Source organism: Gekko japonicus, unplaced genomic scaffold (assembly GCF_001447785.1).
Source record: "Gekko japonicus isolate JY-2015 unplaced genomic scaffold, Gekko_japonicus_V1.1 scaffold1126, whole genome shotgun sequence".
NCBI classification, from domain to species: Eukaryota; Metazoa; Chordata; class Lepidosauria; order Squamata; family Gekkonidae; genus Gekko; species Gekko japonicus.
The window spans coordinates 516,588-535,907 of NW_015167572.1; the positions used below are offsets into that span (position 1 = coordinate 516,588).

The 19,320-nt window shown below is 44.1% G+C and overlaps 1 protein-coding gene across 1 annotated transcript in view; it reads left to right on the top strand.

Moving 5' to 3' along the window:
- The window catches only part of NBAS (neuroblastoma amplified sequence), a 275,647-nt gene that overhangs the window by 250,690 nt on the left and 5,637 nt on the right, over positions 1-19,320 (top strand). The window contains exon 51 of the mRNA XM_015413856.1: positions 2,379-2,507. Within this exon, the coding sequence (XP_015269342.1) occupies positions 2,379-2,507 (129 nt within the window). The remainder of the gene's footprint in view (positions 1-2,378; positions 2,508-19,320) is intronic.

Below are 19,320 nucleotides of genomic sequence, written 5' to 3' on the forward strand. Positions count from 1 at the left end.
TACAGATGATTCAGATGTCTCACTTCTCAGGGTTGTGCATATATGATGGTTGCCAGTTAGCTGCAGTCACAAATCAGGAATCAGCCTCAAAACACCCATTCTTCCCCCCCCCAACACATGCTTACAACCCTTTCATCCCAGTTAAGCAGCTGATAGTGATGTTTCCTGCAATAACGGCCAATCAGGATGTGTGGTGATTAGGGGTGTGCACAAAAAAATCGGTATTTTTCAGGTTTGGTATACTGAACCTGAAAAATATTGGTATTTCCTGATATTCCTGAATCCCATTATTGGTATGGTATTGGGATTTGGGAAATATTCAGAATTGCCAAAAACAATTGGCTCCATTATACCCTATGGGGTCCATTATAGTCAATGGTCCCCATAGGCTCTAATGGAGAATCTATTTGGGGTTATCTGGGTCTTGCGGGGCTATTTTTTGACGCAGAGGCACAAAATTTGCAGCATAGCCACTGGTCTCTCTCCTCAAGCCCCCTCCCAAAGTTTCAAAAAGATTGGACGAGGGGGTCCAATTCTATGGGCCCCAGAAGAAGGTGCCCCCATCCTCCATTGTTTACAATGAAGGGGGGAAAGGTGTTTAAAGGGATGCATTCCCTTTAAATGCCTTCTCCAAGCCACAGTGCAAATCTGTGCCACAGTGAGTGAACTCCGAAAACATTTAAAGTGTAAATGCCTTCTCCAAGCTGCAGCATGGAGTGAACTCCAAAGGCATTTAAACCTTCCCACCACAGCCAGTGAACTCTGAAGGCATTTAAACTTTAAGTGCCTTCTCCAAGCTGAGAATACATTCCTGTAACTACAGCTATCCAGCGACCCCCCCAAAAACACCCAAAATATTTTTGGAGAGCCAAATCACTAGCCCCCTCAGTGATCAGCTGAGAAAATACCCAATAAATACCTATTATTTATCTGATATTTTTCAGTTCAGTTTATTCCGAGCACACATCCCTAATGGTACTCCTGAGTTTGATTGAGCTCTCTGTAGCCATTTTATAGAGAGCCAGTTTGGTGTAATGGTTAAGTGCACGGACTCTAATCTGGGAGAACAGGGTTTGATTCCCCACTTCTCCACTTGCAGCTGCTGGATGACCTTGGGCAAGCCATAGTTCTGGCACAGCTGTCCTTGTAAAAGAGCAGTTTCTGTCAGAGCTCTCTCAGCCCCATCTACCTCACAGGGTGTCTGTTGTGGGGAGGGGGAGGGATAGGAGATTGTAAGCAGCTCTGAGACTCCAAGTGAAGGGTGGGGTATAAATCCAATCTCCTCCTCCTCCTCCTTTCTTCTTCTTCTTGGCAAACTCCTTTTGGGGAGTCTGCAGAGCAGCCAGTCTTCACTGAATAGGCCTGTGTTTAATTTCTTATGTTTAATCCTATCTCTGACATACTAGGAATGTATATGTAGATTTTGGTTCACTTCTGCATGCTCCTGAAAGACCCTATTTAAATGTTATGAGGCAGAGAAGAGGTTGCACAGCTTTGGTTTATTATGTTAGCTGCCTTGGATGTATTTATTATGGAAAGACAGCCTATAAATTAACTACATAAAGAAGGTGGGGTTTAGGAGGTTTTAAAAAACCCACAGGACTCTTATTGTGTGCATGGGCATGCTCTCACTCTATCCCCACCCTGTCTTGGTGCTGTTATAAGTGTGAGTTATATGGCCAGGGTCATCTTGGACTGAATTTCTGGTGTTCTGCTATTATGTTGTTTTGCCCTGCTTCTTATCTGTAATACCCTGCCTTTATGTAAAAGAGTTGCCCATGGTATTAAAGCTGAACCCTGTGCGATTTTAATGTGCCATTCCCTAAAGAAAAAGTATTGGCACTTAATTTTTGTAATCCTGGTGATTTCAAGGAATAAGGTGCATTTAATTGATAACTGCAGCCAGTGAATGGGTGTAGTCACTGGGCAATTTCCAAGGGGAATGTTCATGGATCTGGACAGTGGCAGGAATATTTTTTCTTGAATCTAATGGTTTACTGCTTTAATACTTCTGCAGAATTTTCTCAGATAACGTAAGTGTTCCCCTCTCTGGTTATAAACACCCTTAGTGAGCTCAGGGCAGGGAGGACATTATCCTCACAAGGAGTAAGCAGTGGCTTGATTCTTCTCTGTTCAGATAACATAATAGGTATTCTCAGTTGACTTTATCTGCAATGTAGCAAGCATCCTTGTTTTTACTTAGTATTTTTTTTCTTTAAACCTTTCCAACAGACTTAATTTCCACTGGGGGCATTGTTTATTTTAAAAGGTTTGACTTTCATTTTGCTCAATACAAGATAATGCTGAACTTCAGTGTGAGTTATGTTCCTGTGGTGTCCCCTGACATCTCACTACACACTCTTTATTCTTCTTTTCAGTGTATAAAAGACCTCTGTTTGCAACTGCTTAACCAGTCCCTTCTCCTGCCATCCCTGAAGCTGCTTGTGGAAAGCAGAGATCAAGATCTTCATGCTTTGGCACTGGAGCAGATAGCAGCTGCTGCTAAGGTATGAATTAAACAACCTTCCTGGTTTCTGGTAATAAATTAGCACTGTTCTCTTTCTGTAGAAAGCCAGTCCTCTTTGAGTCTCTTTGTAGTTATTAAGACTTTCTAAAGCACCAGTTTCTGCAGTCCGACATACCATGGGGCTAGACGACTTTTTATATATGCCCAGGCAATCTTATTTTACGTTGTTTATTATTTATTCAAATAGCAAAAGACTTTTCTGCTGTATTTGTCCTTTGGTTTGGTTTTGGTCCCATAAAGGAAAAGGAGCACGTCCTTGAGGAAACCCGTGTAACAAGACCAACGGCAAAAAGACCATAGACAAATGTGGTGGATAATACAATAGAGATACAGATAGATTCATTCATGTCCTTCACTGGTTATGACTTGCACAGCCAGGAAGTGTGTGGCCAATGCTTGTTTATATATTTATTAAAATATTTATACCACACGTTTCCTCTTGGCTCAAGGCAGCTTCCCTTCCTTATTTTCAGTGAAGAGTTGGGGCTTTCTGGGCACTGCCGCAGTGGACAGCAGCAGAGGGTAGTCTGGCCTTAGAGGCCTCTAGAGAAGAGGAGCTGAACTGTCCCCACCTTCCGCACAGCCAGAAAACCGAAGTTTTCATTTGCTTGTTGCAATTGTTTTTTAGCTATGAAAAGATAGAGCCACAGGAACTGTGTAAAGTGCGCTCAATGTTTCTTTAACGATAGCAATAATGTTATAGATATGAAAATTACAAAAGTGATACTAATACACTCAAATTGTAAATCCAGTTACATATGATAGAAGATAACAACGACGGTGGGTCTCCGGAATGTCGTTGTTATCTTCTTTCATATGTAACTGGATTTACAATTTGAGTGTATTAGTATCACTTTTGTAATTTTCATATCTATAACATTATTGCTATCGTTAAAGAAACATTGAGCGCACTTTACACAGTTCCTGTGGCTCTATCTTTTCATGTCTATGGACTGTATGACCATATTTGTCTTTGTACATATTGTTTTTTAGCTATACAGCATGAAATTCAGTAACGTAGTCTCACTTTTTAAAAAAGTTTGTTTTTGCACAAGACTTCTGTTATTGTTGTTTTTAGAAAACCAGGCCCATTCCCTATTTACATTAAGCAGGAGAATCATAACTGGCATCTGGAAAGCAAAATCAGAGCCTATTGATTCCCTGACACAGAGCTAGCGCAACTCGGTAATGGGGCTGCATGAGGAAAATGCAAGCGCTGGCTTGCTGATCCAATGTATTATTTAGCCATTTGTTGTATGATGCTGACAGCTTTATGGATGTTTACATTTAAAAGGATGCTGCTGGGAAATGCTGAGATGAGGGATTCTACAGTTTTTGCCCAACATAAAAGGGAACGGCTTCTTCTGTAAGCTTTATTTTCCGAACTTGCCGAGACGCCGTGTTATTGCATAACCTTCTGCAAGCTGCCAGTTCCATTTTCCCCCCATCAGAAATAACTAGTCCTCCTCAGACAATGAATATTGCATATGAATAATTGAAATAACTTCAGCATTGCCTGTTAAAAGTGGTTTGTCTCTGGGAGTAGGATGTAATGTTTGCTTTTAAGCTTGCTTATCTTGAGGAAGAGACGCAGTAGCTTCTGTTTTTGTTAGGGTTTTTTTTTTTTTAAGCTTTGGCTATGTAAACAGTCAGAGTTTAAGACTGATGGTATTTCTTTCTGTGACATCCAGATGACTTTCTTAACAATGCAAGCGAATTGTTCTTGAGCAGACACTGGTCTCTTTGGCATCAGATCAAGGTTTCTGCTGGCAAAAAAAAAGGCTGTGAGAAATCATGGGTATAGGGAGATGTGCTAATATGGACTAAACAGGGATTTTATCACCTTTGGATAATACTGCTTATATGAGCATTCTCCTTTTTGTTATGATGAAATGTGCCATAAAACATACTCTCTGTGCTATAAAATGCAAACTGAACATCTGTTTAAAAAAAAACTGCAGAGGAAGCTCTATGCTTGTGTAGGCTCAGGTCAAAGTATGGTTGTATTGTGCTGGAGCAGTCCTGAGTTTTGTTTTAGTTTTCAGTCCTTGCTGTTTAAGAATGTGACCTGTGTTTTGTTGTTGTTGTTTTTAATTACTGAAGAGGGCATACCTTCCTTGCTGACTCTGCTAAGCAGGTGGCGTGACAACACGCCATCTCCAGACTTGGAAACTGGAGACTTAAATGTCATACCCTCCAAACTTCTTTTTAAAAAATACATTCATTTTTTTGTAACTGAGGCTTTTGGGACCACTTAGTCTACTAGTCCTCAACGAGGGTAATGCCTGGAGTCACTGTGCCACCTGGCATTCACTTGGCCTGTTCTGAGGGGACTGTGGGCTTGAAGGGAATACACAGTAGGCTTGTTGAAAACAGGAAAGAAACAGGTTTATTTCAGTGGTGTGTGTGGCTTGGTCATTTCGTTGTTTTCCTTTTCTCCATCATAACAATTATAAAACAGGTTTCTTGTTTCATGCTTCCTGTTATTTGCAGATGAAATGCTGTTGACAACTACTCTTTTAGTGAGGTTCTCCAACCATTTCCCTGTCCACCTAACTATCCTAGAGTCCAGTCCACAGTCCTCTGGTTTACCCATCAGAACATCATGGGGAACCCTGTCAAAAGCTTTACTGAAATCCAGATAAACAACATTCAACAGCATTCCCTTGATCTGGTAAGCTCATAACTTGATTAAAGAAGGAAATGAAGTTGGTCTGGCAGGACCTGTTGGGGACAAATCCGTGTTGACTTCCCCGGATCACCAAGTTGTTCTTTAGATGCTCGCAGATAGATCTCTTTAAAATCAGCTCCAGTATCTTCCCTGGGACAGAGGTCAGACAGACTGGCCTTTTATTTCCTGGGTCATCCCTCCTCCCTTTTTTGAAAATTGGAGTAACATCTGTTCTCCTCCAGTCTTTTTTTTCTTCTTTCCTCCGTCTTCCTTTATTTTTTATTTTTTTTCTCCTCCAGTCTTGTGGTTCATTGTATTATAACTCTCTGTGCCATCACTCCAAGACCATATGAACAACTCACCCGTCGGATTCAAGTACTCCCCACTGCCACACTGACCTTTCAGTGGACCCTCCATCTCACCCTCACCGTGACATACCAACAGCAACTTTAGGATTGAGGCCCACTCCTTGCTGCTTCCCTCGGCAGTCTGTCAGTCTGACCCACATGCCAGATCTTCCCCCACTGATGGGGGATATACAGATGTCTCCCACTGAGCCATCCAGTGTCAATACCGACACCTTGGATGGGGACGAGCCTATCCACATCCCCTATATCCGGAGTTGTCCATCAGGGCTCCCTTTCACCCTCTGATGGCTCAAAATCATACCTGGAACTTATTTGACCCATGCAGAAGCCTTGCAGGTACAAGTGACATGCCTAAGGTCACAGATACGGTACACAAACTGGTGCAATCTGACCTGCCTCCAGCAGCCATCCTAGCCAATGTTTCCCATGCACTTAGAGGGCCTGAAGGAAGCATGGGATAAGCCTGCCTCGATCGTCACTACGTCTTAGAGATACGAAGCCTTATACAACAGTTGGATGCAAAAAATTTATTCCCCCACCCCCACCCCCACACTCAGTGATTGTACACTCGCCTCTAAATCTAAGCAGGTTCAGCATGCCGCTCCCCCGGATCAGGAATGGAGGAAGATTGACACACGGGCTAGGAAGGTATACTCTAACAACCATCATAACCAAGATGCACAATTACCTCTCCTACCTGGCTGCTTACAATTTCCTTCTGGCCGACCAATTTGTGCTCTTTAATTCAGAACCTACCATCGTCCACTCAGCAAGCAGCCACCTCCACAGTAGCAGAGATCTGCAGAGTCTCAAAGCAACTAATAAAGGCACACAAGCTCACTATCACCTGCTCATCCAAAACTTTAGCCACAGCCGTTGCCTTTCATTACCATGCTTGGTAAGCCACATCACTTCAACCAGGCCAAGGTGGAAGATATGCCCTTTGATGGTGAAGACCTGTTCCATGCAACCACCAATGAAACTCTGACCAATGTGGATGACAGCAGGAAGCGCGCAAGGAACTTCAGGGTCACACAGCCACATGCCCAGCACCAGTTTAAACCTAGGCAATGGAAGACTACCTACCCCAAGTGCCAGGGATCCCAGACATTTGGAGACAGAAGTCTGTCCCTCCTAAGCAACCATACCAGCCCAAGTCCAAGCCCCAGCCTGGCAAGAGGCCTTCACAACAGCCCAGAAATCCTCTTTGACTCGAGCCAGCACCACAAACCTACCCTACCCTATCTCATCACCCCTCCTGTGGGCACCAGGTTATGCCCCTACCTTTGGAATTGGGACACAATCACCTCAGACATCTGGGTCCTAACCATCGTTCTGGTGGGGTATGCCGTAGAATTCCCATCTTCCCACACACACAATCTGTATTTTGTGGCCATGCCTCCATCTTGCTTCCTCCTGGATTAAGTACAAACTCTGGTTGTGAACGGAGCCATCGAAAAGGTACCCCAGGCTGCGCATCGCCAAGGGTTTTATTCAAGGTGCTTCATCGTCCCAAAGCAGAACGGGGGCAAACATCCCATTATGGATTTAAGAGACCTCAACCGCTACATCATAAGAACAAAGTTTTGCATGGTCACTCTGCAGACCATTCTCCCCCTGCTCCCCATGGACATTTGCTTAGCATCCATTGACCTCCAGGACGCCTACTTCCATGTGACCATCAGGCCACAGCATCGCCACTAACTACACTTTGCAGTGGGACGCCGCCATTACCAATTCTGGGTACTCCCATTCAGACTGTAGACCACTCCATGGATATTTGCCAAATGCATGGCTGTGGTGGCAAAGGCTTCAGACAGTAAGGAATAATGTGTACCCATACATAGATGGCTGGCTTCTAGTGTCACAGTGTTCTCGTTAACTGGAGACCAACGTCTCGACCATTCTCCATCTCCTGGCCAGTCTAGGTCTATGTGTCAGCTTGTCCAAGTCTACCCTACATCCCACACAGGTATTTCAGTTCATTGGTGTCCAACTCCATGACACTTACCAGCGGGCCTACCTCCGTGTGGACAGGGCTTCCACCCTATGCTCGGTGGCTCAAAGGTTTATGGTGACAGTGGTTCAGTTGGCAAAATCAGTCCAGTGCCTCTTGGGTCTCATGGCTTCGACCACATTAGTCATTTCCTTTGTGAGGCTACACATGAGGCCACTCCAGCTGTGGTTCTTACACCATTTCAAGCCTTACCACCAGCCACAGTTGACCATCCCTCTGGGTGTCCTCTCCACTCTCGTCTGGTGAGCCAGCAGCCTCCTGAGTGGCATGCCATTCCACCAATTGCCCCCAGAAGTTGTGCTCTCCATGGCTGCCTCATTTTGGGGCTGAGGAGCCCATTGCCAGACTCTTTATGCACACAGTCGATGGCTTGCCGCAGAACAACATCTCCATGTCAACTGTCTCAAGCTGTTCGGTGGTACATCGGGTTCTGAAGTCTTTTCTGCAATTTCTGGTGGGTTGAGTTGTACAAGTTGCCACCAACAACTTGGAATGATGTACTATATCAACAAATGGTGGAGCACAGCCTCAACCAAATTATGCGAATGAACCATCGCCCTGTGGCACTGGTGCAGGGAACACAGCATCCTTATATCTGCTGCTCATGTGCCGGTGGTCCAGAATACTCAGGTGGACTTCCTCAGCAGAACCAGATCAGATGAGAATGAATAGTCCATCAATTGTAAGTACCTAACTCCTGTCTTCAGAGCCTTCAGCTACCCCAAGGAAAACACCAAGTGCAATATCTTTTACTGCAGGGTACCGGTGACCAGTGGGTCATCCAGAGATGCCTTTTTGCATCAACAGATGGGGAAACTATTCTATCTCTTTCCCCCATACTCGCTAATCCAATGCGTCATACAGAAACTCATCCATGACCAAACTTCTTCCATCCTAGTAATGCCATGGTGGCCCAGACAGCCATGGTTCCCACATTTACTACAGCTGTCACGGAATACATATCTTCAGTTTCCTCCTGTTCCCATCCTCCTGTCACAGCAACAGAGCAGGGTTCTGCACCACAACCCCAGCTTCTTCCAACTGACACCATGGAAAATACTTCCCAAACTTTCCTTCTGCAAGTACACCATGTACTGCTTAACACCAGGAAAGCGAGTACCCATTGTACTTAGGAGACCAAATGGAAACATTTCTCTTTCTGTGTGTCTGCTCATCAACTTGACCGTAGAAGGACCCCACTGCCCAATGTCCTGTCACACCTGGTGTCCCTACAAGAATCTGGACTCAGTTTCTCTTCCCCGAAGGTCCACTCGGCAGCAATCTCAGCCAATCATGACCTGGTAGAGGGCAGTGCCCTCTTTTCTCATTGAATTACCAAAGCTTTCCTTAAGGGCATGTGTCTGGACCAAGGACAACCCCTCTCCTTTTCTCAGGCGCTGAACTCACAGCCACCTGGGCCCTGGAGAGCCAGTTTGGTGTAGTGGTTAAGTTTGCAGACTCTAATCTGGGCGAACCGGGTTTGATTCCCCACTCCTCCACTTGCACCTGGCTGGATGGCCTTGGGCAAGCCATAGTTCTGGCACAGCTGTCCTTGAAAAAGAGCAGTTTCTTTCAAGAACTCTCTCAGCCCCACCTACCTCACAGGGTGTCTGTTGTGGGGAGGGGAAGGGGAAGGAGCTTGTAAGCCGCTCTGAGGCTCCCTTGGGTAGTGAAGGGCGGGGAATAAATCCAATCTCTTCTTCTTCTCAGGGATTTCGCCAGGTCCTGGTCCTTTGTTAAGGCTTCTTTGCTTCTGGGTTCCCTTTGAGGATGTACGTAGATGTTCAGCAAGTACTCCTGACACAGCAGATAAAAAGAAGTCTCTCTGCATTTATTCAAATTGTTCAAATAATGAAGAGTGTTTGCTAGGCAGAAACCACTCACAATCACAGCATTAAGAAAACAATAACAATACTCCACTTGTGCTGGGCAGAAGCCGAGTCTCTGATCCTCCAAATACTTGTAGGCTTCCCTCCGTGGGGTAATCTTAGAACTCACTGTCTCACCCAAAGGCTTAAGAAAGAGAGTCTATTCTGACAGGAACGGTATTCTGCTTGAAGCTCCCCTAGGCTTTGATCCGAGTCTTCTCCGACATCCTCGCCGTCCTGATAGGCAGCCTCCTAAGAATGTCCAGTATCGCCCTTTTGTCAGCCCCATGACCCCCGTTAGCCAATCAGGGCATAGTTGGTTAATCCCCATTGCTATCTGGCAGCCAGATAAAGGTGTCTTCTGCCAGCTGTCAAGGCCGCCAGGTGCCTTTAATTAATGCTTGGCCCAAACAGGCTGCAACTAACCTGTAAAAACTTACAGCTTGATGGCACTTAATGGAAGCCTCGAAATCTATAGGTCCTGATCCTTACAGCATGGTATGACTCCATCTCCCTCTGAATCTGTTTGTACCTGAGTGTACCTTGTCCCTCATTCTAGCTAAGTTGATGGGCAAGCCTTTTGAGCCAATGGCAGTTACTCCAGTGGACACCCCTTCTACTATCTTCCACAGGGACAAAGTCATGCCACACCCCTGAACCATCTTTTCTATCAAAGGTGGTCTTGAAGTTCCACCTGTTGCAGCCCACAGTTTTACCTACCTTCTTTCTGGATCCAACAGATGAAGGCCAGCGGCCGTTACATTCTCTCAACATTCATAGAGCCCTATTTCTCTACCTTAATAGAACTGTTAGCCAAACTGCTTTATCTACAGCAGATGGCAACTAAATTTAATATGGGTTCCTGCCAAAGTTTACGGAAGTCCGGTTCACCCCTAGAATGTCCCAGTGAGAGACGAGACTGGTGAATTCAGAACAATTTGTCTTTTACTGAAGAATATCAAAATCGCATACACACAAAACAGAATCTCACACACATACAATCAAGTTCCTTTAGGAGTACAGAAATAGAAAAATAGTTCCTTTTTACTTAGGAGGTAGGTAGGTATACATTCATACTTATTTGTTCCTGAAGCCTAGTCTGTTGCAATAAAGAATTGAGGGGTAAGAAAATAGTACCTAGGGGTATTTCTAACTCACACTGCCAGAACCAGCCGGCAAAGTGTGGACCTCTTTGGCTGCAGTCCAAGAGATCAAGAATAGACAAAGGGTTGTTCGATAGCAAGCTGGACTTTAGGGGATAAAAGTAGATAGAGGATGATGAAGGGTTTGCGGCTAGCAAAGAACCTGCACGTGGTCCCTAGCTTTTATAGGTGAGTCTTCGGGTGGGTGGCAACCTTGCCAAGCTAGAAACCCACCTACCTGTAAGTCTGTCCCATGACTACAACCATTGGTGCGTGTAGTAAAGGCGTCTACTTTAGGGGTTTGGCCAATATTTGAAACACTAAACTCTAACTCAGGGACAAGTCATCTGGTCAGGTGTGAAGTCTTGGCGTCAGGACCTTCCTTGATGTGTAGATAGATCTCTGCTTTCCCAGGCAATCAAAGCAACATCTGCCAGGAAATGGCAATTCAGATGTAGATCAGATCCGTGTATTGCGTGACATCAAGTCCTCTGGTAATGGGGGATTATCTCTCCTTAGCTGTTGTTTCTGCTAACAATGGCGAAAATGTGCTTCTCTTTCCTTAAAGGCTAAGAGCTGTATGTATTTGCAAGCTTCATTAACATGAAAAGCAGTCAGGTACCCTCTATGTGAAAACCTCTCACAACAGGTGATTCAAGTAGCATTTCTTAAGCCTAAGGTATATGTGTATGCACAGTTCAAGTGGTGTGTCAGCAGATATAACTCCATAAACAGCAAATATTAGTCTCTTTCTCAACAAAACACAGCCCTTCAGAGAGACCCCCACTTGTTTGTTGCCTATGGCAAACCCAAGAAGGATCACAAGATACCATCCCAGAAGTGGATTACATCCACCATCTCTTTGTGTTGTGTGGGATCTCTGCCCAGGGCAACTGTTACCTGCTCAGCATTAAGTCCACTCCACGAGAGCTGTGTCCACTTCTGCGGCCTTCTTGGGTGATATGTCCCTAGATGACATCTGCAATGTGCGCACATGGTCGTCTCCATCGACCTTTGTGTCACACTATGCTCTGGATGTCAGAGCATGTCAGGAAGGACTCGTCCTTTGGTCAGATGTTGTTGAGGTCCATCTTCCACTGACCTGCTATGTCACCTCTGGTTCTCAGGTAAGCCTGAAAAAGGTAAAGGGACCCTGGGGTTATCTGCTTAATCTGGCTGCCAGCACACTTTGTCCTGTTCACTTAGCTTGCTAATCACCCAAGTGTGGGACTGCACAAAGACCATGAAGAAGATAAACAGGTTGCTTACCTGTAATTAATTATCTTCGAGTGGTCATCTGTGCAGTCATACATGTCTGCCCATCCTTGCCCACTGCTGACTTCTCTTGATCACTTACCTTAAGTTGATGGGACTTACTGGTGGTGGTCGGAAGGAACTGAGGGGGAGGGCACCTTCTCCTCAGCTCCAGACATGCATAGTCAATGCGTGCTCCCCAGAGAGTAGGAGGAAGCAGACCAAAAGCATTGGAGACTAGCTCTGATATTCTCCAAGGTCGGGTTTGCATGCAGGCACTAAACCCAAGTTTGTGACTGCACAGATGACCACTCAAAGATCATCAGTTACAGGTAAGCAGCCTGTTTTCATGGGTCAAGTCCAAGTGCCAATGCACTTGATGTGATGCTGACAATAAGCTTACTCTGCTGAGACTTAAGCATTTAGTAGCCAGGTGAGTCCCTTATGATATCCAGCCTTATGATATCCAGCCCTCTTGTTAGCCGCCCTGAGCCCGCTTGCGGGGAGGGCGGGATAAAAATACATAAATAAATAAATAAATAAATAATGTCCTGGCCCCACTGGTGGACCTCCTGATGGCGCTGGTATTTGTGGCCACTGTGTGATACAGAATGTTGGGCTGGATGGGCCTTTGGCCTGATCCAACATTGGCGTCTCTTATGTTCTTATGTATCTCTGGGCGGGGATCCCAGAATGGCACTGAAAAAGATCAGAAGTCAGAGCAGCCAAGAACAATTGAGGTAAGAGAGCGGTCTTCGGCGCTTCAACAATGGCTGCGTCTCTTGGCTCCTCCGGGAGACGTGTGCCATGAATCGGGGATTAGACGTGTGCCATGAATCAGGGACTAGCCAGGGGGCTTTGGAGAGTCCTACCTCCGGCCGTCAGCCAGTACAGGGGGGCTACTCTCTGCCCTGAAGGTCCTGCCCTGATTCCCAGAATTGGATTAGAAGCGACCAGTACCACTGGATCAAGCGTTTGGAGGTTTAGCGATTTTCTCTGCCTGACGTGATCCCAGGGGCCGTCTTAGGACCTGGTGGATCGATTTAAGGACTGATGAGTGAGTTTTTCGTTGAAACGAGACACCAAAGCCTAGAAGTGAAGTCTCCCTACTAAATAAGCAGGGGGGGGACGCCCTATCTCCCGACGTTTTAAGCAAATGCGAAAGCATGATTGGAGGGACTGATCAAATTGTGGCAATGGACTGTAGCGGAGAGTTTTTCTGAAAGAAAGCTGAACCTTACTGGTTGTTGGAGGCCACTGCAGGCCCAATGTATGAACACGTATGACTTTGTTGTTTTGGGGGGGGTTGGGGTTTTTTTTTTGCCTTTTTAAAATTTATTTTCTAGTCTACAAATCTACATGGTCAGGGTAATGGAACAATCTAAAATATAGAGTAACAAGGATCCATTATACAGAAATATAAAGTTATTGATACGTCTTTGTTATCTTAGTAGTAGAACATGAAGATTACTAATGCAGAAATGTCAAGCAAGCAATCATAATCTCTTTAACAAAGGTGTAAATATCATAAAATTAAAATTATGCCTTAAAAATAAGCAACAGGCTATCAGAGTTAATCTGTTTTGCAATTTCCTTTCCCCTTATCAAAGTTCAAATTAGTTTTTAAATTGTTTAGGGGCAACAGCCCCTAATTCTGCTTCCGAATCAAAGAGTTTTGCCAGACTCTTCGAGATGGTATCACAGCCTTCCCGATCTTTCTCTTCTTCTTCTTCATCTGTGTCTTTGTTCTCCTCCACTTTCAGGTCCATCTGTTGTTGCTTCAGGAACATCCGCTTTATTTCTTACTCGCTGAAATTTCTCTGAGTTCCTTTTGCAACGTATCCAGCTTGACATTAAGGTTGGTCATCTGGTCCAGTAGAGTGCACAAAGCTACAGCAGTCAGTTTGGGAAAGTCTGTGGTTACTTCCGGTCTTGTAGTCGGCGATGCTGTGCTGGCAGTTCGTATTATAAGTTTCGCTTTCGACACCATTTTTTCTGCTCGCTGTGTCATTGTTTATACAAGAGAAAGTTTAAAAGTTCTCCGTAAGTCTGGAATTTATCGCTTTCTTGCTGGTCCGCCGCACACTTCATCGTAATCCGCTTCCTGCGAGCCGCCCTTTCAGCCTCCTGCTTTAAACTCGGTCATTTCGGGATCGGGCATTCCTCTCCCTCCTTCCGCTTGTTTGGGGCTTTGGGGCGGCTTTACTAGTAAAGATTTATCGATTGGTTGCTGGATCATGGCTCAGTCATGTTTGTACTTGCGTTCACTTGGCATGTAGAGAGAATCATTTCTCGAGATCCTTGTATGCTCTGTCCGGTGTACGCCTCTTGGTGCCATAGTGGCTCTGTGCCGCGGGGCTTATCGGGGCAAAAGGGTGCCTCAGTTCTTTGGCTTCTGCTTTGGGAGAGGCACCTCTGACTCCCCAGGCTGAGACCCCCCTACAAGGGGTCTGGGGAGTCCAAGATCAACTCGGACCCCCCATCAGCACATTTGCAGGGCTCTCACATCAAAGCTGTGATGGAGCACACCCGCCTGCAAGTCGCCGAAACCGGAAGTCAAACACGTATGATTTTGTAACGAGCAAAATATGATTGGGCCCTTCTTTTTTAAGGACAGTTGTAACAAACAGTGCAGAAGGCAGCATGTGGTAGAAGAAAAGGGTTGTGGTCACCTGATGTACCAACTGGGTGGCGGTATCTGTCCTACTCCAGCATTAGGTCTGTCAAGTTCATTGTTTGTAGGCATAATCTGCATTGTCATTAACCCATGTCAAAAAACCAAGAAAAGTTATATTGATTGAACTACTGTGTTTTGGATTCCACACATAAGGGTCCTGGAAACATATCTAATAGATAAGTGACCAGTTGGCCCAAAGGCAGAATATCTCAGTCAGGTGGGCAGTACTGTCTGGTTCCTTCACCTTTCCTTTCTTTCTTTCAAGCTCCTTTGATCCAATGATCTTGAGCAGTGGATAAGGAGTCTTTATTTCTTTAAGGAAAATATGGTGGAGAGATACTTGACCACAGCCAGTGTAATCCTTGGGTTTCTATCCACCAACATTTGGTTAAAATAGAGGCAATCCACAATTTGTGATAAAAGTTATAATGAGGACATTCTAATATCATATGGGACAGGGAGTCGACCTTTTTCAAATCACATTGGCTGAATAAGACAAATTACAGTATCTCCCATAAAGGACTGCTGAGGGAGCAGTGTTCAAGCATGCAAGCATTTATGCAGTAGTGAGGGACTGTTAGGCATTTAATGTAAGCTGGGATGGTTGAAGGTGGGATGATACCAAAGAACTGGGTGGAGCATACTCTCCGAGCTTCTATAACTGAGCCAAAGTAATCTTTTATACCTTTTTTGATAATTAGTAGAGATTGGTTTTTCCAAGTCTCAGAACATCGTCTTTTGCTAGGCCAAGACTAGATAGTTTCTTGCCTATTCCTTGCATCCAGTAGGAATAGAATTTATCTTAATTATGTCTGTGTTTAAATGCATGCAGCCATGCTTTCACTTCAACGGAGCCCTGGCCCAATTCTCATCTTAAAGCTGTCCCAGCTATATATTTTGGGGTTCCTGGAATAAGTAATAGAAGAAGACAAAGAGGGTGATCTAGGTTCTTGTTTACTCGGCAAATCCATATTGAGATTCCAGAAAGGAGCTATGAAATGATTTTCATGTTGAACACATGCAACCCCCCTGGGATATATTTTGTCTCCCTTAGAAAAGAAGTGTTCAATCATTGACACAGAGGGTTTAATTTTGTTTATTGCAAATTTAAAATGGGATTGCCAGCTAAGATGGGGATCAAAACCCACACCCAGGTATGGAAATTTGGAGACCTGTTCTAGCTGGATGCCATCAGTTCTCCATACTGACGAGGTAATTCCATTGTTGTTGGAGAAGACCATGACCTTTGATTTTGAACAATTGATCATAAGTTCTTCATGTTTGCAGTGTTTTGAAAAATGGCTTAGGAGTCTTCTCAGTCCAACCTGAGTGTGGGACATAAGAACAGCATCATCTGCATAAAGGAGTAAAGTTAGTGCCTTTGAGGATGAATAGGAAGGGTGGAATTCTGCTTAAGAAAGAGTGGTTGCAGGGTCATTCAGATACAGATTAATAGTAAAGGTGCTAAGAGGCAACCTTGATTCACTCCTCTATCAAGGCGAAAACACTCCATAAATTCTCTCCCTTCCCTGCAGCAGTCTTGATCCATACAAGCAGAGTAAAGTTTTTTGTTAGCCAGTTTTCCCGACAGTCTGTTCCTGGGTATGGTGTCAAAAGCTCTCTTGTGATATACAATTTGCCTCTAGGTGGGGAACAATGTTCCCTCTAAGCTGTGGAGTCTTGTGAGCAATTATTCTGCTTTGTGAGCTCCTGGCAATAAGCTGTGAGCGAGCGATTTGGCTACTGCATAAATTAGTTGGTTCTGGCGCAATCCTCCCTGAGATAAGACAAAAATGTGTGTGAGCCAGAGACTAAAAAACTGTGAGCTAGCTCACACTAACTCAGCTTAGAGGGAACACTGGTGGGGAAGTGTATTTTTCGACTAAATGGGCTAAGATCAAACAGTGATCTCGAGGTGCAAAGCCCTTCTTGAAGCCAATTTGTTCCCACTCAAGGATATTATTTGAGGTTATCCACGCCTCTAATTTGAGGTATAAGTAAGACATATACAGCTGCGGTGGCTCAAGTGGTTAAGACGCTGAACTGCAGGCTGTGGAAGGTCGGTAGTTCAGCAGTTCGAGACCCAAGTTGCCGCATGATGGAGTGAGCTCCCGTCTCTAGTTCCAACTCCTGCCAACCTAGCAGTTCGAAAGCAAGAAATTGCAAGTAAATAAATAGGTACCACTTCAGTGGGAAGGTAACAGCGTTCCATGCGCCTTGGTGTTTAGTCATGCCGGCCACATGACCACGGAAATGTCTTCGGACAGCGCTGGCTCTTCGGCTTTGAAACGGAGATGAGCACCGCAACTCTAGAGTCAGATTCGACTGGCTTTCGAGCAAGGGAACCATTACCTTTTTATACAGCTTTGCCACTGATGAAAGAAGACTGATAGGATGATAGTTTGCTGGGTCTGACTTGGAGCTTTTCTTGAAGATGGGAATGATAATAGAGTGTTTCCAAATTGGGGAAATCTTCCCCAAAAGGCTGATGTCAGAGAAAACAGGAGCTAGAATTGTAGCCCATCGAGCTGGATTAGCTTTAAACAATTGTTAGGGACGGAATCCAGACTTGGAGCATTCCCTGAGTGTTAACACTTAATCATGGAGATAATGTCCATCACCTTCACCATGTTAAGATTGTATCCAGTTAGAACCATATCAGAGATCCCCTCTATACTGCATGACCTTCATAGAGAGGTATGATTAGTTTTTAGGCTGCCACCATTTAATTTTGACTGCTGGTGTGTAAATTGTGTTAGATGATAATGTTTTTAAGGCAAGGATGATCTATTAAGGACTGGGGGGGGAACCATTTCATTTAAATCAGTACTCTGCCCTGATTGTTTAACTGGATTTTTTTTCCCCAGCTCATTACTGTAATTACTGTTTGCTTTGTGTAAATCTATAAAATCAAGGCCAAGAGCTCTGTAAGTTGAATGCTGGTTTTCCTGCTAGGTAGCTTGAAAGTTAAGTAATAAAAATTGCAGTGAATGTTACATTTCTTTTTAAAAAGAGGTTTTCATTTTGGATGTTAATGTTCTAATACTTTAGTGATAACACTGAATCTTTGGGCATTATTCTATATTTATTCAGTGTGCTGAGAAATCTTTAGGCTCCCCTGTCGAGGTAAAGAAAATTGGAAAGGATCAAACATGCAAAAAATGCGAAGTTGCTGGCTGTTCTCTTGTTGAACTGCAACTAGCACTCTTTTTTGCAAGTTAATGTTCTTAAGAACTTGAGAGGGGAAGGAACAGGGAAAATAGCTAAGAGGGAAATATGTGAGTGAAGATATACAACTTGCCAGTGAGGATTCTGTCCATCTGTCTGGCTACAGTCCCCTCTGTTTCTGGAGAGCCCTTTAAGTTCTGAAACAGAGAAAGCAAGGCAGCAGTCATGTGGTAAGAGCAGCTCAACTGGCAATATGGTACAGTGATAGCCACCCAGTTTGAATCACCCCGCTCTTCTCTATAGTTCTTACCAGCATAACTATTTGATGTTTCTCCCTTTAAATAAAGAAATCATTTTGGAAATAAATTTGAAGGGAAGAAGTGGCTAATTATTTATGTACAGGAATGATGAGATTTTATTTAGTCTGTGAAGACATATCTGAAAGCAGAGACACTGTGTGTTCATTTAAAAGTATCAACCTTTATTCATCTTCTTCCTCATTCCTGCCCCTCCCCAATCCGTGGCCTCGTTTGGATTTACAGTGTGGAACCAGACAGTAGTGAACCTGAGCCAGCCATTGTGGGATTGTGCGTGCCTTTCCCTCTGACTCTCCTCTCTTAAGCATAACTTTTCCCCGACCCCTACTACCAGGGTTCAGTATTTGTGTGTGATCATTGCCAACCACATTTAGAAAGAAATTTTAATCAGGTATCTCAAAGTGAACTGAGAAGCATATTTGATTTCTTTTCTTTTCCTTTTTCTTTTTTTGACTTGCCCAGACTGGGCAAAGTTTATTATTTTTTAATAAGTTACATAGAAAAGAGCCATACATTTTAAAATAGCTAGCCAAATATCTCGTTCACATCATCATGTTTGCATGCAGATTCCCATTCCCCCCCCCTTTTAATTTATATTCAATAACATACACTATTAAACCAAGCATCTATTCCTGTTATAAAACTAATTCATCAATATTCTATCTACTATATTTCATTTTATCAATACTATACTATTATTAATCTATTTTATATCAATATAAAAATAACAGTAAAGAAACAGGCATAACTTAGCAGTTTAACTATGCTAAAGAAGGCATATATTTCTTCTAAGTTAACAATCATCTGAGGACATCAGTATATTTCCATCCGTCAAGCAATCTCTCTCCTCGAATGCAGACAAGAAAGTCATCTCTTACGTCGGCAGACACAACAGAACAACATTCACTGTGTAACTATGTAGGCAAAGGAACTACAGCCCGCCACCATTTTAGCTCTACCAGAGCCAGTGTCCCTTTCCATAATTCCAACAAAGTTCTTTAAGCGTAAAATAAGTCTCTGTAGTGATATTTCCCAGATAGCAGATAGAAGATTTCAAAGTGTTATTTTGCCCCTTTGTGTTTGATGCAATAACATTCCCAGCACTTTGGCTCGCCGCCCAATGTGGGAGTCTTCCTTTGCCTCTGGGAGAGATTTATAGGGGCAATTAACCTTTTCCGAGCTTGACGACTATAAATAGAAGAAAGGTTACTCACAGGGTCTTCTCCAGGATGATTTGTGGCGAGGTATGGAGGCTCTTATTTGGGGTTTGACGTAGCTTTCCAGCCGTGATCTCCCCGGCTGGTCCTTCGG